General features: G+C 51.2%; 1 protein-coding gene across 3 annotated transcripts in view; it reads right to left on the bottom strand.

Annotated features, from left to right (window-relative positions):
- LOC107115524 (RNA binding protein fox-1 homolog 1-like) overlaps positions 1 to 16838 on the bottom strand; it is a 42605-nt gene that overhangs the window by 1394 nt on the left and 24373 nt on the right. For 2 of the 3 annotated variants that reach the window (XM_015417246.1, XM_015417249.1), the window contains exons 3-11: positions 9978 to 10121; positions 8982 to 9035; positions 7117 to 7209; positions 6748 to 6808; positions 6053 to 6106; positions 3487 to 3622; positions 2669 to 2720; positions 2060 to 2133; positions 767 to 839 (exon numbers count right to left, since the gene is read on the bottom strand). In XM_015417246.1, coding sequence (XP_015272732.1) covers positions 767 to 839; positions 2060 to 2133; positions 2669 to 2720; positions 3487 to 3622; positions 6053 to 6106; positions 6748 to 6808; positions 7117 to 7209; positions 8982 to 9035; positions 9978 to 10121 — 741 coding nt within the window. The remainder of the gene's footprint in view (positions 1 to 766; positions 840 to 2059; positions 2134 to 2668; positions 2721 to 3486; positions 3623 to 6052; positions 6107 to 6747; positions 6809 to 7116; positions 7210 to 8981; positions 9036 to 9977; positions 10122 to 16838) is intronic. The other variant, XM_015417247.1, reaches the window with a different exon arrangement.

Here is a 16838-nt window from a genome sequence, read left to right as displayed (position 1 = left end):
AAATGACATTCTCAAAAGGAGGGCTTTCACTTTTATGGATAGAGGAGAGAAGCAGTAGACTCAACACACCAATCCTGCCTGTTTGGCCATCCCTTTATCACCCTGATGAAGTATTCCAGGCCTTCACCCCTCTACACCCAGGACTAATTAGGGTGAGGAGTGCAAAGCTCCTTAAACCTATACGTCAGAATTTGACTGGTCCAAAGTAAACTTGGAGGGAATTTTGAAGATGTCCTCCCAAATTTTGAGTGGCCTAGGAAGAAAGATCCCAAACCTGATTCAGCTCACTCGGCATTTGCACTTAAGTAAAACCTCACTGAGCGGGACGGCTCAGTTCTGTGTCGCTCACCAGTCACATGGACAATCCCAAACAATCAAAGGAATGACATCATAATGCTACATGACAATGTGCTGACGTCATGAAGACCAATGAAGACAGTTCAGGAAACCCTGACCTCTCCTTCAGTGAACTTTAGAAATTACCACTCCTCCACCCTACTTTTCAGCATCTTTCGCTATAATTCGTCTTGTGGTCTTCATCTGAACTCTGCTATAAGCTCTGGGAGAATTTCCCTTTGGTTGTCCCAGCCCGTGTTTGCAGCACTGGGGTCCAAATGGCATAGCCTGACCTGCGGGGATGCTGCGGAATAGATATTTCTGCTTTGCAACGAGGGACTGGGACAAGAGAGCACTTCCGTGCTCACCCAGTTCTGGTGACTCAATGATCAACCAGCAAGATGCCCTGCCCGCTAATACAATGGCTCACCATGGCACCGACTCCATAGGCAGGGGTCATTGCGTGATGATAGGGCTCAGCGGTAGTGTAGACTCGTCCATACCTGTAGGAGAAAGACCCGAGAGAGGCCATGGAGGAAATGGCTTAAGGCTATTGAAACAGACACCCTACAAATGGGGGTTGCCCAGTCCCTTCTTCTGGCTGGTGGGGGAATCTGGGAGGTGTTCCAGGAGTGGGCGGGGATGTCCCCAATGTGCTGCCATCACCTGGAAGTGATGTCATCACGCCGGTGACATCGGGGTGACACTCTGGTCTTTGGGCAAAAGTCTATGGTAAAATCGGGATCAAACCATAGAGTTTTGCCCAAAAACCAGAGCGTCACCATGAGACGTCCCTGATGAGATGACGTCACTTCCATGTGAGGTCAGTGTGTTGGAGGCATCCAAAACCGGGGGATTCCTTGCCCAGACCTGGGGAATGGCAACCATAGTACAGATTCTTCTGTTTCAGACGTGTGTGTGTGTAAAGTGTCATCAGGTCGCAGCTGACTTACGGCAACCCCACAGAGCTTTCAAGGCAAGCAACTAACAGAGATGGTTTGCCATTGCCTTCCTCTGCATAGTGGCCAGTGTTCCCTCTAAGCTGAGTTAGTATGAGCTAAAGGCAAAGGTTTCCCTTGCTTGAAAGCCAGTCGAGTCCGACTCTCCGGTTGCGGTGCTCATCTCTGTTTCAAAGCCGAAGAGCCAGCGCTGTCCGAAGATGTTTCCGTGGTCATGTGGCCGGCATGACTAAACACCAAGGCACACGGAACGCTGTTACCTTCCCACCGAAGTGGTCCCTATTTATCTACTTGCAATTTCTTGCTTTCGAACTGCTAGGTTGGCAGGAGCTGGAACTAGAGATGGGAGCTCACTCCGTCATGCGACACACCCGGGTCTCGAACTGCTGAACTACCGACCTTCCACAGCCTGCAGTTCAGCGTCTTAACCACTTGAGCCACCACAGCTCCATAGTATGAGCTAGCTCACAGATTTTTAGCCTCTGCTCACGCATTTTTGTCTTAGCTCAGGGAGGATGGCTCCAGAGCAAACTAATTTATGCTGTTGCCAAATGGCTCACTCGCAACGTTAATGCCAGGAGCTCACAAAGTAGAGTTTTTGCTCACAAGACTCCACAGCTTAGAGGGAGCATTGATCGTGGCCCTGGGTAACCACAGAGTCCCTCGGTGGCCTCCCATCCAAGTTTTAACCAGGGCTGACCTAGCATAGCTCCCAAGGTCGGATGAGATCAGGCTAGCCTGGGCCATCCACGTTTCAGACTTACCCGTCGCTGTAGGCTGCTGCCGTTGCTGCTGCAGCGGCGGGCGTCTGGGCCACTCGGTAAGCGGCAGGGTAACCCTGCAGTGCGGAAAACGGAAAATCAGTCTAAGGGTCCAGGATACATGAATATCCCAGGCGCCCCTGCTCCCAAATCCTCCACACAGACCTCCTTGTTACAGCTCTGTATCCCTTGCTGAATGACAGCCAAGGCAGACGCGGGATTGGATCCTGCCAGTTCATTCCCCCGCCAACCAGGAGGATGGAACGTCCCCCATCCTGACACACACACCAACCGCGCATGGACCTTCATTCCAAGGCCCAAACCCACTGGTTCCTCCTTAGTCCCCACCACCCTCGGGAGACTCCAGCCGTCCCACCTGAACCGACTTGAGATTCCTCCCAGACCACCCCATCGCCCCTCCCACGGGGCACGCGACCACCGACCCTGAGAGCAAACACACCCCTCGAGTGCTGCCCCAGAGATCTGTCTCGTGGCCCTTCCTTTGCCTCGAGAGACCCAGAAGGCCAGTGCACTTCCCGTCCCTCCACCTTCAGACAACCGGCACGGAACCCTTGAACCCTGAGCCCCAAGGACACCCTGACAAAGACTTACATAGAGGTCAGGACTGTAGAGACCATCTGGATACAGCACGCTAGACGGAAAGCTGGGGGAAAAGAAGTCAGTGTCGTCGGCCACCCCTTTCCTTTGTCTGTATCCTTCTCCCCCACACCCCACCTCAACTTCGCTATCCCCATTACCAAACTCCACTCAGCCCTCGCAACGATTATTTTCCTCTGAGCAGCTGCAGAATGCCTTTCCGTCGCCATTCAGGAACTGCAAAGAGCCACCACTCCTCTGGGATAAGGGGGACGGCTTTAAAAAAAATCAAGGCATAACTTGGAGGCAGGCTTGAGCCCTAGTCCATCTCTCTCTGCAGATGAATATAAGAGCCCTGCGTCCATGTGGACTAGCATCTTGTGTCCAGCAGAAGGCACCCAGATGATTCTAGGAAGCATGCCAGCCAGCAATAGCCTTACCTCAATACTTATCTCCCAGCAACTGGCATTCAGAGGTACACTGCTCCTGAACCTGGGGGTTCTATTTAGCTGCCATGGATAGTAGCTCTAACAGACTATTCTTTGCTGAAACCTTTTAAAGCCCCTCTAGTTCCAGAGAACTTCACGGTTTCCCCTTACAGAGCTTATCTTTGCTGTGGAGTGCTGAAGAGTGGCTGGTGAGTTGGAGTGGCTGAAACAGTCCTGGTGGCTGACTACTACCTTCTACTGGGCTCACAGGCTGTCCTACGCACACCGCCCAACACTCTGGGGGAAAACGACAACACCCTGTGACTTTCAGACACAATTTTAAAGTGAATAATCGTGACCTGCTTCTCAAAGGGGCCACCCCCTCCTTGTCCCTTTGATGCTCACCTGCCATAGGCTGGAACTGGTGAGGGGGTGGGTGCTGTTCGAATGGGATTGTAGATAGTGGCTCGGCCACGCCCTCGGAGAGCCCCACGATAGGCCAGGGCGGCTGGGGCCATCATGGGATAAGGGATACTAGCCACTGGTGAAGGGGGACACATGAGAGAGAGAGAGAGAGAAAGAGAGAGAGAGAGAACAAACATTCCATTAGACGGTAGAAATGGTGAAGACAAAGGAGACCTGTTCACCCCACCCTCTGGACAAAGTCCCCAATCACTCCTCCAGAGCCTTCAAAATGCAGCCCCCAGCAACTACGAATCCAAGTTAACATTAATCAGTTGGCTGGTGCCCCTGAGCACATGCCACTGTACTCTATAACAAATATACTGTCTAGCTACATAAAGCCTTGTCGTGGAGTGCAGTTTTCACAACCTAATTCTGTGTTGGTGGGAAAGGGATCTGATGCGACTGCCTATAGTTTGGTGTAGTAGTTAGGAACGTGGACTCTAATCCGGGAGAACCGGGTTTGATTCCCCACTCCTCCACATGCAGCTGCTGGTGTGACCTTGGGGCAGTTACAAGTCTTCTCAGACTTGTTCTCTCATGAGCAGTCCTCGAAAGAGCCCTCTCAGCCCTACCTACCTCACAGGATGTCTGTTGTGGGGAGGGGAAGGGAAAGGAGATTGTAAGTCGCTCTGAGACTCCTTTGGGTAGTGAAGGGCAGGACAGAAATCCAATCTCCTCCTCCTCTTCTTCTTCTACATGGGGGAGGGGCGACGGCAGATCTCAATCACTTGGCTGCAGTGATGGGGAATTCCGAGACGTCACTGGGTGGAAGTTCTCAGCCCAGAGTGGGTTCATTTTGGTGTGCTCTCGAAACATGGGAACGTGTACCTCTTCAAAAGCCCTGCCCCAAACCACGGCAGTAGACCCGTCTGAATGGGGACATACCTGGGACCTTTTATAAGCCCAGCATCATGGGCAATTCTGCCTCTGCCAGAAAGCCTCGAGATACCTTCAGCAGCAGAAGTATCATAGACAAAAGCCAGGCAGTGAGGCCAAACCATCTTTGGCCTCCTGCCGTATTCGAACTGTGCCAGTCCTTTGACTACTGAGTCAGAAAGACCCTTTAGGTGAAACGGAGCTGTTCCGCCAGGCTTTTGGCTAACTGGCAACTCATTCTGGCCCCTCCTGCCCAAACTGCCCTCATACTCGTTTGGTGGTGTAGAGGGCAATGGTTTCTATCAATAGTATATACAAAAATCAGAAAAAACTGTGAAAAGGTGACACTTAATAAATTCCTTTAAAGAATAAAAAAATATGAAAAGTGAACAATAATATACACAATAAAAGAAAATTATGACGGTAACCTCCGGAATGTCTTGCTGTTTCGAAGGTAGATCTTCTTCCGAACGAAGATGTGAACAAACCTGCCATGGGTTAAGATGATTGGCAGGTTCTACTAGACATTACAGCTGTTATGAATATTGAAAATCTTCTCTGGTATCTTTGAAACGTCACCAGAGGAAATGAATTACTGAGAGACAGTCTTTGTCTCACATCTTTGTTCGGAAGAAGATCTACCTTCGAAACGGCAAGACATTCCGGAGATCACCGTCAAAATTTTCTATTATTGTGTATATTATCATTGTTCACTTTTCATATTTTTTTATTCTTTAAAGAAATTTATTAAGCATCCCCTTTTCACAGTTTTTTCTGATTTTTGCATGGTCTGATGACTGTGCCGATTATTTGACATTCCATCAATAGTAACCAGGCTACTACTATGTTTCTGTCCGCCTGCCCTTCAATGCAAGGAGCACAATGGATTATTACTGGCTGCCATCTGTTTGTAATTTAGTTTCTTAATTGTTTATGGTTTTACGATGTGGTTTTACTGTTCATATTCCTGTTCTGACCTGCTCTGAGCCTCCTTGCGGGATAGAAATAAAATAAATAAATAAAATAAAATAAGTCTGGGAAGCCAGGAGCAGAGACACCCACCTCCTGCATTCATACCTCGACTAATGGACTGAATGGGCCACTGGCCTGATCCAACATGGCTTCTCTTATGTTCTTATGTCTGGGGCAGTGATGCTCTGTATCCTTGGTGCTTGGGGGGGGCGGCAAAAGTGGGAGGGCTTCTGGAGTTCTGGCCCTGCTGGTGGACCTCCTGATGGCACCTGGGTTTGGGCCACCGTGTGACACAGAGTGTTGGACTGGATGGGCCATTGGCCTGATCCAACATGGCTTCTCTTATGTTCTTAATCATACATGGACAGATGTCAGATACAGCCTCTTCTGAACAGGTTCAGGACACACCCAGAACACCTCTTGACAATTTATTGTCACCTTTTCAGCATGTCGAAAATCTTACTCTGCCTCAGCATGGGGCCAACCCTGGGCCGGGTCACTGACCCAAAATGGGACCTTGGAGCAGATTTTGAGGCACCACACCTTGAACGGGGGCAGGGCGAGCTGCACATGGAGCACAAAGGGGTAGAAAAGAGCAGAGGCCTAGCGGCGTGGATTTTCACGGAGGGGATGGAAAGCACAAGGATGGGCAACTCACCTGTATACAGGTCGGGGGCATAAACAGCACCCACAACAGGATTGATCTTCCACCCTAAACGCCAAGAGGCAGAAGGAGAGATCAGAGCAGAGACCACCCTCATAAAGATCCCGCCCACCTGTCCATTACCACAGCAGAAAAGTCCACACGCCCACCTTCACCAGAGCAGGCCAGAGCCAAGGCTGATAATGGTCACTCACTGTAAGCGCCCCCCCCCCAGTTCTACCCTGTGTATTCGCAGTATGTATTTGACCACATGAGTCGTGTTGATCAGCACATCAGGCAGGGCTTCCCCTCCAAGCCATGCATGCCTCACAGAGACAGAAGACACTCCCACGGGGAAAAGTTCCCACACAGCTCAGTGTATGTGTGGGAGACAAAAGGCCTGAAGTATACACTGTCCTCATGCCCCCCCCCCCCGGCACTGGGAAAGCGGAAATTAAGTCTTCCCCACTGTATTATTTTCCTGATCTGAAATGGGTTTGGAGTTACCGATGTCCACAAATAAGTTTCCTCAACAATGCAGATAGTCTCTTCAGGACTGTTTCAGGTCAGGAAAATGGCGTGGAGGTGTGGGGTTATCTCCCAACCCATGGGGCAAATCAGAGGGTACCAGCACACCCTGCCCGTGAGTCCTGCCGTTTCTTTTTTCAAAAACACACGGAAAGGAGTTTTGCTCTCCCCCGGTTACGTACCGTTCACCACAGGTGCTGCAGGGGGTTTCTTGGTGACCAAACGGGCCGTGGCATTGTTGACCTGGGTTGGAAAGAGAAAGGAAGATGAAGATACATGTCGGACTGGACCCGGTGAGCCAGTTTGAGTCTGTGACTTACAGCTGCTTGAGAGTGCCACCTACTGGCTCAGCACAGCCAATTGGAGTGAAAGTACAATCCAGAATAAAAGCGGCCCCTCATGATTGCCCCCAGTACTTCCTGATCTCTGACCTCTGGAGATCAGTTATAATTCCGGGAGATCTGCAGGCCCAACCTGGAGGTTGTCAACTGTATGACTGCCAATATCCTGCACATGCACACACACACACGAGAATCCAAGGAAAGTCTAACCTCGATCTTCCTCCCTTCCACAATGCTGCTATTCAGCTTCTCCCGTGCCTGGTCGGCATCCTGGCTGTTTTCAAAAGTGACAAAGCCGAAGCCCTAAAGAGAGCAGACGTGGGTTAGGCTGGAAGCAAGGGAAGCATGGTGCTATTGACTTAAAAATATTTACAGGCATGCCTTTCTCTGCAACAAATGGGAGCCAGGGAGGGTACCAGAACGAAAACCGTTTAAAAACCAATCAGAACACTGAAACCACCAACCAACCTTACAAGCAAGCCCCCCCTCCCCATTGTCCTGCAGTCACGTGACAAGGGTTGCCAGCCCACCCAACCACCGGCCACATGTGGGCTTTGGGGCAATGTTCCCTCTAATTGTTTCCCCCCTACTGAGTGGAGCACTTCACATCCGGAGCAGAACAGAACTGCTGTAACCTTAACGTGGGCAATGGGCAGTGCAAGACCCTGCGCGGCTCAACTGCTGCTGAGCGGGCCCTTCTTGTGTTCATGAGTAGCTGCTCACACACACACATCTTAGAGGGATCACTGCTGTGGGGGGGGTAGGGTTGCCAGCTCCAGGTGGGGAAACTCCTGGAGATTTGGGAGTGGACCCTGGGGAGGACGAGGACCTCAGTGGGGTACAATGCCCCAGAGTTCACTCTCCAAAGCATCCATTTTCTCAAAGGGAACTGGTCTCTGCAGTCTGGAGACGAGCTGTAATTCCAGGGGGATCCCCAGGTCCCACCTGGAGGCTGGCATCCCTACATGCAACCCTTCTCAAGGTTCTGATTTACAGTTCTTGCAGGAGACTGTTCTACAGGGCTGGAGTGGCTACCAAAAAGTCCAAAAGTGGTCTGAAAGTGGACAGCGGTGGACCCAACTTGCACGTCGGGTAGAATAAACAATGAACACTGCTCTGCCAAGCGCAGCTACTGCCTAGGCTCACACCAGGAGAAATGCCCCCTCAAGTCATTCTGCAGTCCTGCTTTCAACACTGAATACCTTTGAACTGAGCTGCCTGGGACTGCGTATTTATAATATTCTAACTGGGTTAGAGTGTTGGCAGCTCTTCAAAACCTCTTCCCAATGCTTTCATAAATAAGGCTGCAGAGAGACATGCGCCCCAAATTCTGCGAATGTGTGTTTTAATTTCCGCTTCAAATATATTTGAAAGGTTTCCTGTATTGGTCTTCCACCAGCTGTGGAAATGGGCAAAGCCCACCCCCCTGGTCCCTCACGACTAGAAATCCCATTCAGCTTGCCCTCGCGGCTTCCGAGGTTCCTCCAGGCGCCGTTCATTCCCAAACCCATCTGTATAGATTCTGCCCCCCCAGGCCAGTCCAGGGATGGAGGGGAAAGAACTCTACACTGGCACAATACATTACACAACAACCCAGAGAGGTAAGCTCTCTGAATTTCAAGACAATAGCCACCAGGAATCTCTAAACTTACTCCCTCACCAGCCTGAGATTAGAGATTCTAGAATCTCAGTTGGCATCTGGGACTTAATACATATTTCTATACACCATCTTCTCAGCCGTAAAGGCTAGGAACTTCCCTGGTCTTTTTTAAAAGATCATCTTAAGTTGACAGGATGCTGAATCTGGTACTTGATAGCTAGGAATATCTTGGGACATGTTGCAACTCACAAAATCCACACGCCATGTGCTTCAAGAGATGTGCGCCCCAGAATCCCGTGTAATATCACAGACGACACTGGGACACTGCTTCAGAGGCATCCCTGATGAGCTTTGTCATCTCAAGGGCCTACAACTGGCACCAGGTCCCACATGGCCACAACCAGATCACAGGAGCACACAGCCCGGTTAGGGAAGCCCCCCACCCTCTTTCCCCACCTTCTCGGCCGCTCCTTACCTTAGAGCCACGCTCGTTGAAGATGATCTCCACATCCAGGATCTTCCCAAATTGCTAGAAAAGAGAGAGGAGAGGTTTGGTCATTTACTCAAGCGACAAACATCCCTGCCTTCCAGGCCCTGTGGGATTGCATGAGATCCCACAGGGCCCTGGTGGCATTTGGCAGAGAGCTCCACCAGGTTGGGGCCAGGACCGAGAAGGCCCTGGATCACCAGCAGATTGCTATCAGTAGACCGCAAAGCTCTCCCAGGGATATACCGGAGGAGACGGATAAAAGGAAGTACTTCTTTCCCCAAAGAGTGATTAACACATGGAATTCACTGCCACAGGAAGTGGTGGCGGCTACAAGCATGGACGGCTTCAAAAGGGAATTAGATAAGCATATGGAGCAGAGGTCCATCAGTGGCTATGAGCCACAAGGGATAGATAGGGACTCTGGGGCAAGTGATGCTCTGTCATCTTGGTGCTTGGGGGGGGGGCAACAGTGGGAGGGCTTCTAATGTCCTGGCCCCACTGGTGGACCTCCTGATGGCACCTGGTATTTCTGGCCACTGTGTGACACAGAGTGTTGGACTGGATGGGTCTTTGGCCTGATCCAACATTGGCGTCTCTTATGTTCTTATGAGACAGTCCCGTAGACTTTCACACCTTATGATATTTGCACCCACCACCATTTCCCAAAGTGTACTCATCCTCAAGTGGCCAACAGTAAAGCACCTTGGGCCCATTTACAAGCCCCCCTCATGGAAACATGGCACCTGCCACCCACGTCCTTGTGCCAGGCTTCCTGAGCCAGCAATCTGCTCCAGATCACGGACTGTTTGTACCACTGGAGAGAGCACAGCAGTGGCCGTTTCCCCACAGGGAGGATTCTCTGCATTGCTTCTATGGCCAGGGTGTTGCCTTTTACTTGCTTTCTGCACATCAGACATCACTTCCTTCTCCCCATAACTCCCCCCCCCAAAAAAAAACACTTCAGGGGCATCTATTGCTCACCCCGAACATCTGCCGCAGGTCCGGATCGCGGAAACGGAAGGGGATGTTGGAGACGTGGAGGCGTTTGGGTTGGGATTTGTTCTCTCCGCTCTCGGCATCCTCCGCCTCAGGGGAGAGCTCCGGCACGGGGACTTCTTCTGGCTGCTGGGGAAATGGTGGAGGGAAAACAAAGCAGGATCAAACCACACACACACCACTGAGGCCACCACCCCTGCGCATCCCTACAGAAAGGGCACACGGTAGAACGGTTATAGAGTGCTTGGGCCTGGGACGTTGGCACTTGAGTCCCTATTCAGCCACGAGCATAAAATAGACCCAGATTAGGGGATTCTCCAAAGTGAGTATCATCCAGTTCATGCTCTGGGAGGTCTTGGAGGAAGATATGGACACTCACGGCAGGCGGCTGCCAACCGAAAGGGCCCAAATGCACCCAGGTGGAGAGGAGACCCATTACTATAGGGAGGTCATTTTTCAGCAGCACCCCAATAGCAACTGGACCCCCTCTGCTGGCCATGAGCCAGAGGCCTCGTCTATACAGGCAGTGGAACACGGTGATGGAATGGTCAGGGAGTGGAATGGACTGTACCACTTCAGATGGCAGGCGGGGGAGGGAAATCAGACTGGAAGAGTAAGCAGGAAACAGAGAGCTGGGTTGGGGCAAGGGGAACCCTGGATCAAGGCCATGGTCAACCTTAGAAAAGAGCAAGAGTCCAGAAGCACCTTAGAGACCAGAGGTCATTTCGGGGGGGAACGCGGGGGAACACAGTTCCCCCAGGTGAGGTGCAGGGGGCGGGGCACATGACGAAGCCCCGCCCCCTGCTTCCTGCCGCCCCACTTCCAGCCCTCATTCAGCCAGGAGGAGGCAGGAGAAGAGGGAGGGTAAGTTGCTTCCTCTCCGCCTCTCCCCACCCATGCCTGCCTGGGGCCAGGGAGGGCCTTCGCGGGGCTTCCTTGCACTCCCGCCGGCCTTGCAGGTCCACCGCCGGGCCCCTGATGTCAGGGGGTGTGGCATATGCTAATGAGTTATGCTAATGAGTTCCCCTAGCTCTTTTTCTACGAAACGACCCCTGTTAAAGACTAACAAAATTTGTGGCAGGGTAGGAGCTTTTGTGAGTCACTGCTCACCTCTTCAGCTATTTCTTATTATTCTTCTCTGAAGAAGTGAGCCGTGACTCACGAAAGCTTGTACCCCGGCCACAAATTTTGTTAGTCTTTAAGGTGCTACTGGGCTCTTGCTCTTTTCTATTGCCACAGACAGACCAACACGGCTACCCATCTTGACCTTGTTCAACCTTGTACTGTTTGCTGGGTGTCTTTGGGAGGAGGTTGTATGTTACAAAAGGCATAAGAATCAGAGAAGTGGGATCAATGTATGGGTTGGATCCAATGTTCCCTCTAAGCTGAGTTAGTGTGAGCTAGCTCACACTAACTCAGCTTAGAGGGAACACTGGTTGGATCCAACCAGTGTTCCCTCTAAGCTGAGTTAGTGTGAGCTAGCTCACACTAACTCAGCTTAGAGGGAACACTGGTTGGATCCAACCAGTGTTCCCTCTAAGCTGAGTTAGTGTGAGCTAGCTCACACTAACTCAGCTTAGAGGGAACACTGGTTGGATCCAACCAGATTTTCTGCTGGTGCAAAAGGGAAGAGGGGTTCCCTTTGACACACACACCCCCAAAAAAAGGCTGTGATCAACACAACATGAGACCTGCATGGACAAAGGCCACAGGGAACGGAGGCTGCAGTACGGAGGAGAACTGGGTGAGATGGAATGAAAAAGCTGTCTGGACCCAACTGAGTGTTCAGCTCAACCTCTCTGCATGGTAACCTGCCTACACGGCCATTTCTTTTTCTAAATACCAAGATGGATTTGCAGGCCCCAGGTTTTCACATAGGTCCATGCAACGGTTGCACGATAATTGGACATCAGAAGCAGTTGTTGCCCCTTGGATCTTTTGCTTGCAGCCTTGACAACATGGGAACAGGGGGAAATAATACTTGCTACCGGAATAGCCTGTCAGATTTAACCCACTCTTATCTAGCAAATTTCAATTTGCCTAAGGGGGCGGGGACAAAGTCACCCTGATATATCATGGGGGATGCCTTGTGCAGACAACCAATGTTCCCACTAAGCTGTGGAATCTTGAGAGCAAAAATTCTACTCCGTGAGCTACTGGCATGAAATTTGTGAGCAAGCAATTTGGCTACTGCATAACTTAGTTGGCTCTAGAGTCATCCTTCCTGAGCAAAGACAAAAAACTGTGAGCTGGAGGCTGAAAAACTGTGAGCTAGCTCACACTAACTCAGCTTAGAGGGAACACTGCAGACAACTACCCCTTCCATTCAGTTACAGAGTTGAGCCATGAAGTTTCTGACCCTATTGGGGCAAACCACAAAAACCAAATTCTTCCAAAGGGTTGCCATTCCCCTGGTGGCACTGGGGAAAACCTCAATTTTTGAGGCTTCAGACAACCGCCAGTCAGCTGACCTGCAGGGGAAAGCCCCACCCCCAAATAGGGACACTGCCATGTGACGTCCCCGATGCGATGACGTCACCCGGAAGTGATGTCATCACATGGGGGATGTTGTGTGGGGGATGCTCTGTTATTTCAGCAACTCTATGGTTTTGAGGCCAAAAACCCGTAGAGTTTGCCCAAATACCAGAGTGTCCCCCATGCAACATCCCCAACACAATGATGTCATCTCTGGGTGATGTCATCACATCAGGGACATTGTGTGATGTCCCTGCCCACTCCCAGAACAGCCCCCCCCCAAGTCCCCTGCTCCAGCCAACATAAGACCTGACAACCCTATTCTTTCAGGAAGCAAGGACAGTAGAGAAAACCACAGCCCAGAGCAACCAAGGCCCAATGGCCTTCCTGAAGTTATCCTTACACAAAGGGGCACCGTAGTATTCACTCTGTTGCTCCTGCAGAGGCATATGCACAATTACCCTCAACCGAAATAACCATAATTTACCTCCATCCCTGGCATGACGCTTGGATCTCATTCCTCCTGCGATGGTCATTTCAAAGTGGGAACCAACTACCAATCACAAGCCCCTCCAATTAAGGGCCGTGCTCACTTTCCTTAAGGGCAGGCGCCATATTGGGGAATGGTACTCAGAAGAGCCACAGGTGGTGCACCCAAGAGCCACATGTGGTTCTCGAGCCACTGAGCTAAAGCTTTCCCGGATGATGTCTCTGCACGATGGGCAGATAAGCAACCAGGCTTGTTTCCTCAACTGAGGAGAAGGCTCAGAAGAGAGAAGACCCGAGAATAAGCCGCTTCTTTGTTTCCACCAAGACCCATTACCAAATTCACATCAGCTGCCTCGTTGAGGAAGATCCAGTCTTTCTTCTTCCCCACTTTTTCCTCAGCCAAAGGGAACAGACCAGCAGACATTTTGTCTTGCGTTAATAAATTGGACAGACACACACTGCCACGCACAACAACATTAGTGGAGACAAGCAGGACACGAGCTGTGGGTGGGCAACTTCTGGGAACGCTGTGAAGAAGATCAGAGACCAGGAGGCAAAACGCATCACCCCCACCCCAGGGGGCACCTCGCCCCCCCCTCCATGCAGATGGCCCAAGTCGACTCACAATGCAAGCACCAAGATGCAATGTTCCAAGGGCACAGCGAGGTGCGGTTGGCCTCTCTTGCAGTGTCTGAAGTGCTAGAGGGGGAGGGACAATGAATAACCTGGGGAGCAATTAATCCAGCAAGGCCGGGGAGCGGGGCAAGTTGAACTTGTCTTTGAAATCCCTACAACAGCCTATCAAGAAGGAGCCGGAAGATGTGTGCGATTAGATATGGGAAAGAACAGTGGACAACGGGAAGGAACAGAGTGGCTGGTGTGTGTCTGGGGTTGTTCAATTCCAGCCTGGGAAATTCCTGGAGATTTGGGGGTGGATCCCAGGTCATGCAGAGTTTGGAGAGGGGTTTCACCTATAATCTCCATACAATAGAGTCTTCCCTCAGAGGCAGCTATTTTCTCCAGTGGAATAGTCTCCACAGTCTGGAGACCAGTTATAATTCCAGGTGAACCCCAGGCCCCACCAGGAGGCTGGCAACTGCACCAATGCCATACGGTCAGATGGTTTCACTGCACCGATGCCATACGATCGGTGGAAGCTCACCACTTCAGAGGACGAGCAGGCAGGGACTGTGGCTCAGTGGCAGAACATCTCCCTGGCATGCAGAAGGTCCCAGGTTCACTTCCAGTCAGAAGAATCAGATAGTAGGCCATGTGCAAGACCTCTGCCCGAGACCCTGGAGAGCCACCGCCAGTCAGAGTAGCCAACAGACTGTCGGTGGCAGTCTATAGCAGCTTCATGTGCGGCCAAACTCTCACACATAGGTAAACCCATGACTAGGCCATAGTACTACATATTACTGGAGGGAGGGTGGGCTCACGTGATAGAATGTTTCCTTTTTTAACTGCCCCCCCCCAAAATATATTGCCCATAGAAATGTGGCGTGTAAGGGAACAAGTCCAGCTACAGCCTTTCCCTAGGATACTTTAGGGCCTCTTCATCCATTATAGACAGATTGGGTTAGCGCCCCATCCCGTCTCCAATGTAACACAACCGCGCAGGAGTCGTGGGTGCCCAATTCTGATCCAGACTGAGCTGCATGTGGAGAGGGGGCTTCAGCCTCCCCCCCCACACACACACACCATTTTCCCAACCTGATACAGTCCCAGAGACATGCTTGGGTTTCCACAACATCACCCCTCTGGGGCCGTTTCAGGATCTAGGACAGTCGACGCCCTCTGGGCGAGCAAGCATCGAGGCATAGGCTTGAAGGCTGTGCAAGGAGCCGTGCCGACTGCAAGGAGCCTTGAAATGTTGCCATTAACACAACACGCAATTCCAGCCACTCACAAGTGCAAACACACCACCAGGCAGATCCCCCCTCACCTTTGCACCCCCCCTTCTCCCATTGCACCTCCCCATAATATGCCACAACCCCCCGCCCCAATCCCTTCAAACCCGGGATGCATCACTTGAGTGCTACATACTCTCGGCTCATCAAGACAAGTTCAACAGAGATTAAACTCCCCCCACCGGGAAGGACCAAATGCACGGGGCGGTGGGTGGGAGGTGGTATCAGGCTGAGAAGACAGGCAGGTGCAGTTGCACGGTGAGTAAGGGGTTAACTAGTCAGGTATTAAGGAGACTAGAGCAAGAGAAACGTGATGGAGTCCAAGATGCCTGGGAGAAAACCTGAGCTCGACGGATGGTCCATGAATGCCGCTCTTAGCACCCTGAGGAAGGCCCTAGTCCAGGAAAGAGACAGTCATTGGGGGATTGTGCTACGACACAGGGATTCTCAGCAACAGCTTTCCAGAGGAAGACAGAGAAAGGAAATAAAAGGACACACACATTACAGACACACAGCTCCTCCCCCAAAGACTTGGTTTTGCCCTCCAAGGCAACTGAAGATAGCTGGAGAAGTAAAGCGGTATGGTAAGATAGTGCTACAGAACCAGTGAATAGGAAAGCTAAGCAGGAGGTTTTCAGAAACTTTGCAGTTCAAACCAATGTTCCCTCTAAGCTGTGGAGTCTTGTGAGCAAAAATTCTACTTTGTGAGCTACGAGCCTTAAAGTTGTGAGTGAGCAATTTGGGGACTGCATAAATCAGTTTGCTCGGGAGCCGTCCTTCCTGAGCTAAGACAAAAATCTGTGAGCTGGAGGCTAAAAAACTGTGAGCTAGCTCACCCTAACTCAGCTTAGAGGGAACACTGGTTCAAACCCTGGTTTAAATGGGGACCCTGGGATTGGATCCAGCAAGCTTTTCTGGTGGTGAAATAGGAAGGGCCCCCCCCCCCCCCCAGGAATCGGAAGACGGGCTATAGTAAAGCAGAAAATTGGGCGAGGCTGAGTGAATAAGCTGGTTGGATCCAGCCTCTAGCACTGAGGCAGAAACGTCAAGGACTTCTCCTTGAGCTGGGAGAAAGTCTGCTTCTGAATCCCAGGAGTCAACAGCAGGGGAAAGCCTCAGCCTCCATGCCCTGCTGCTGGACATCCAAAGGAACTGGCCGCTGTGAGAGACAGAAAACTGGACTAGATGGACCACTGGTCAGATCCAGCAGGGCTCTTCTTGTGTTCTTATGTTAAGCAGGAGAAAAGGGCTGAAGACACTGAATCATCATTATTATTACCAGGGCTTTTTTTGTAGAAAAAGCACAGCAGGAACTCATTAGCATAACAGGCCACACCCAACAGCAGAAACACATTAGCATATTAGGCCACACCCCTGACAGAGCAGCTCATTAGCATATTAGGCCACACCCCACATTACCTTGCATGTTAGGCCACACACCCCTAATGTAGCCAGTCCTAATGAGTTTCAGCTGTTGGGTGTGGCCTATTATGTTAATGAGTTCCTGCTGGGCATGGCCACCTCAGGAGCCAGCCGGAACTCCGTTCCTGTGCGTTCCTGCTCAGCATCTGGGCAGTTCATGCCATTCAGGAGTGCAGCAAAACCCGGCAATCCTTAGACAAGGAAGGGGTTTCTCAAAACAGGAAGATCTCCAAGTATGCAGAAAAATATGGATTTAGGTTCATCAAACGGGGAGGGAAAGCCAATAATTGTGTAGTACAGACCAGATATGCTCCAGGAAGCACAGAAAGCTGAGACTCCGTGGAAACAGACTTGTTTAACCTCTCAAGAGCTTACTGCACCCTGGAGGAAGAGATCTGGGTACATGTATGGGATTTCCAAACTGTTCAAACCTCCCCCCCCCATTCCTCAGGGTCCCTCAACTTCTGTTTGAAGGGTTAAGACAAGACCACAAACTCCCTAAACCTGATCCACTTGCACCCCATGTCAGACCCATGTCTTCGGGTTGCCA

Source organism: Gekko japonicus, unplaced genomic scaffold, assembly GCF_001447785.1.
Source record: "Gekko japonicus isolate JY-2015 unplaced genomic scaffold, Gekko_japonicus_V1.1 scaffold1621, whole genome shotgun sequence".
NCBI classification, from domain to species: domain Eukaryota; kingdom Metazoa; phylum Chordata; class Lepidosauria; order Squamata; family Gekkonidae; genus Gekko; species Gekko japonicus.
The sequence above is the reverse complement of the archived record's forward strand: the minus strand, read 5'-3'. Positions and strand labels throughout refer to the sequence as shown.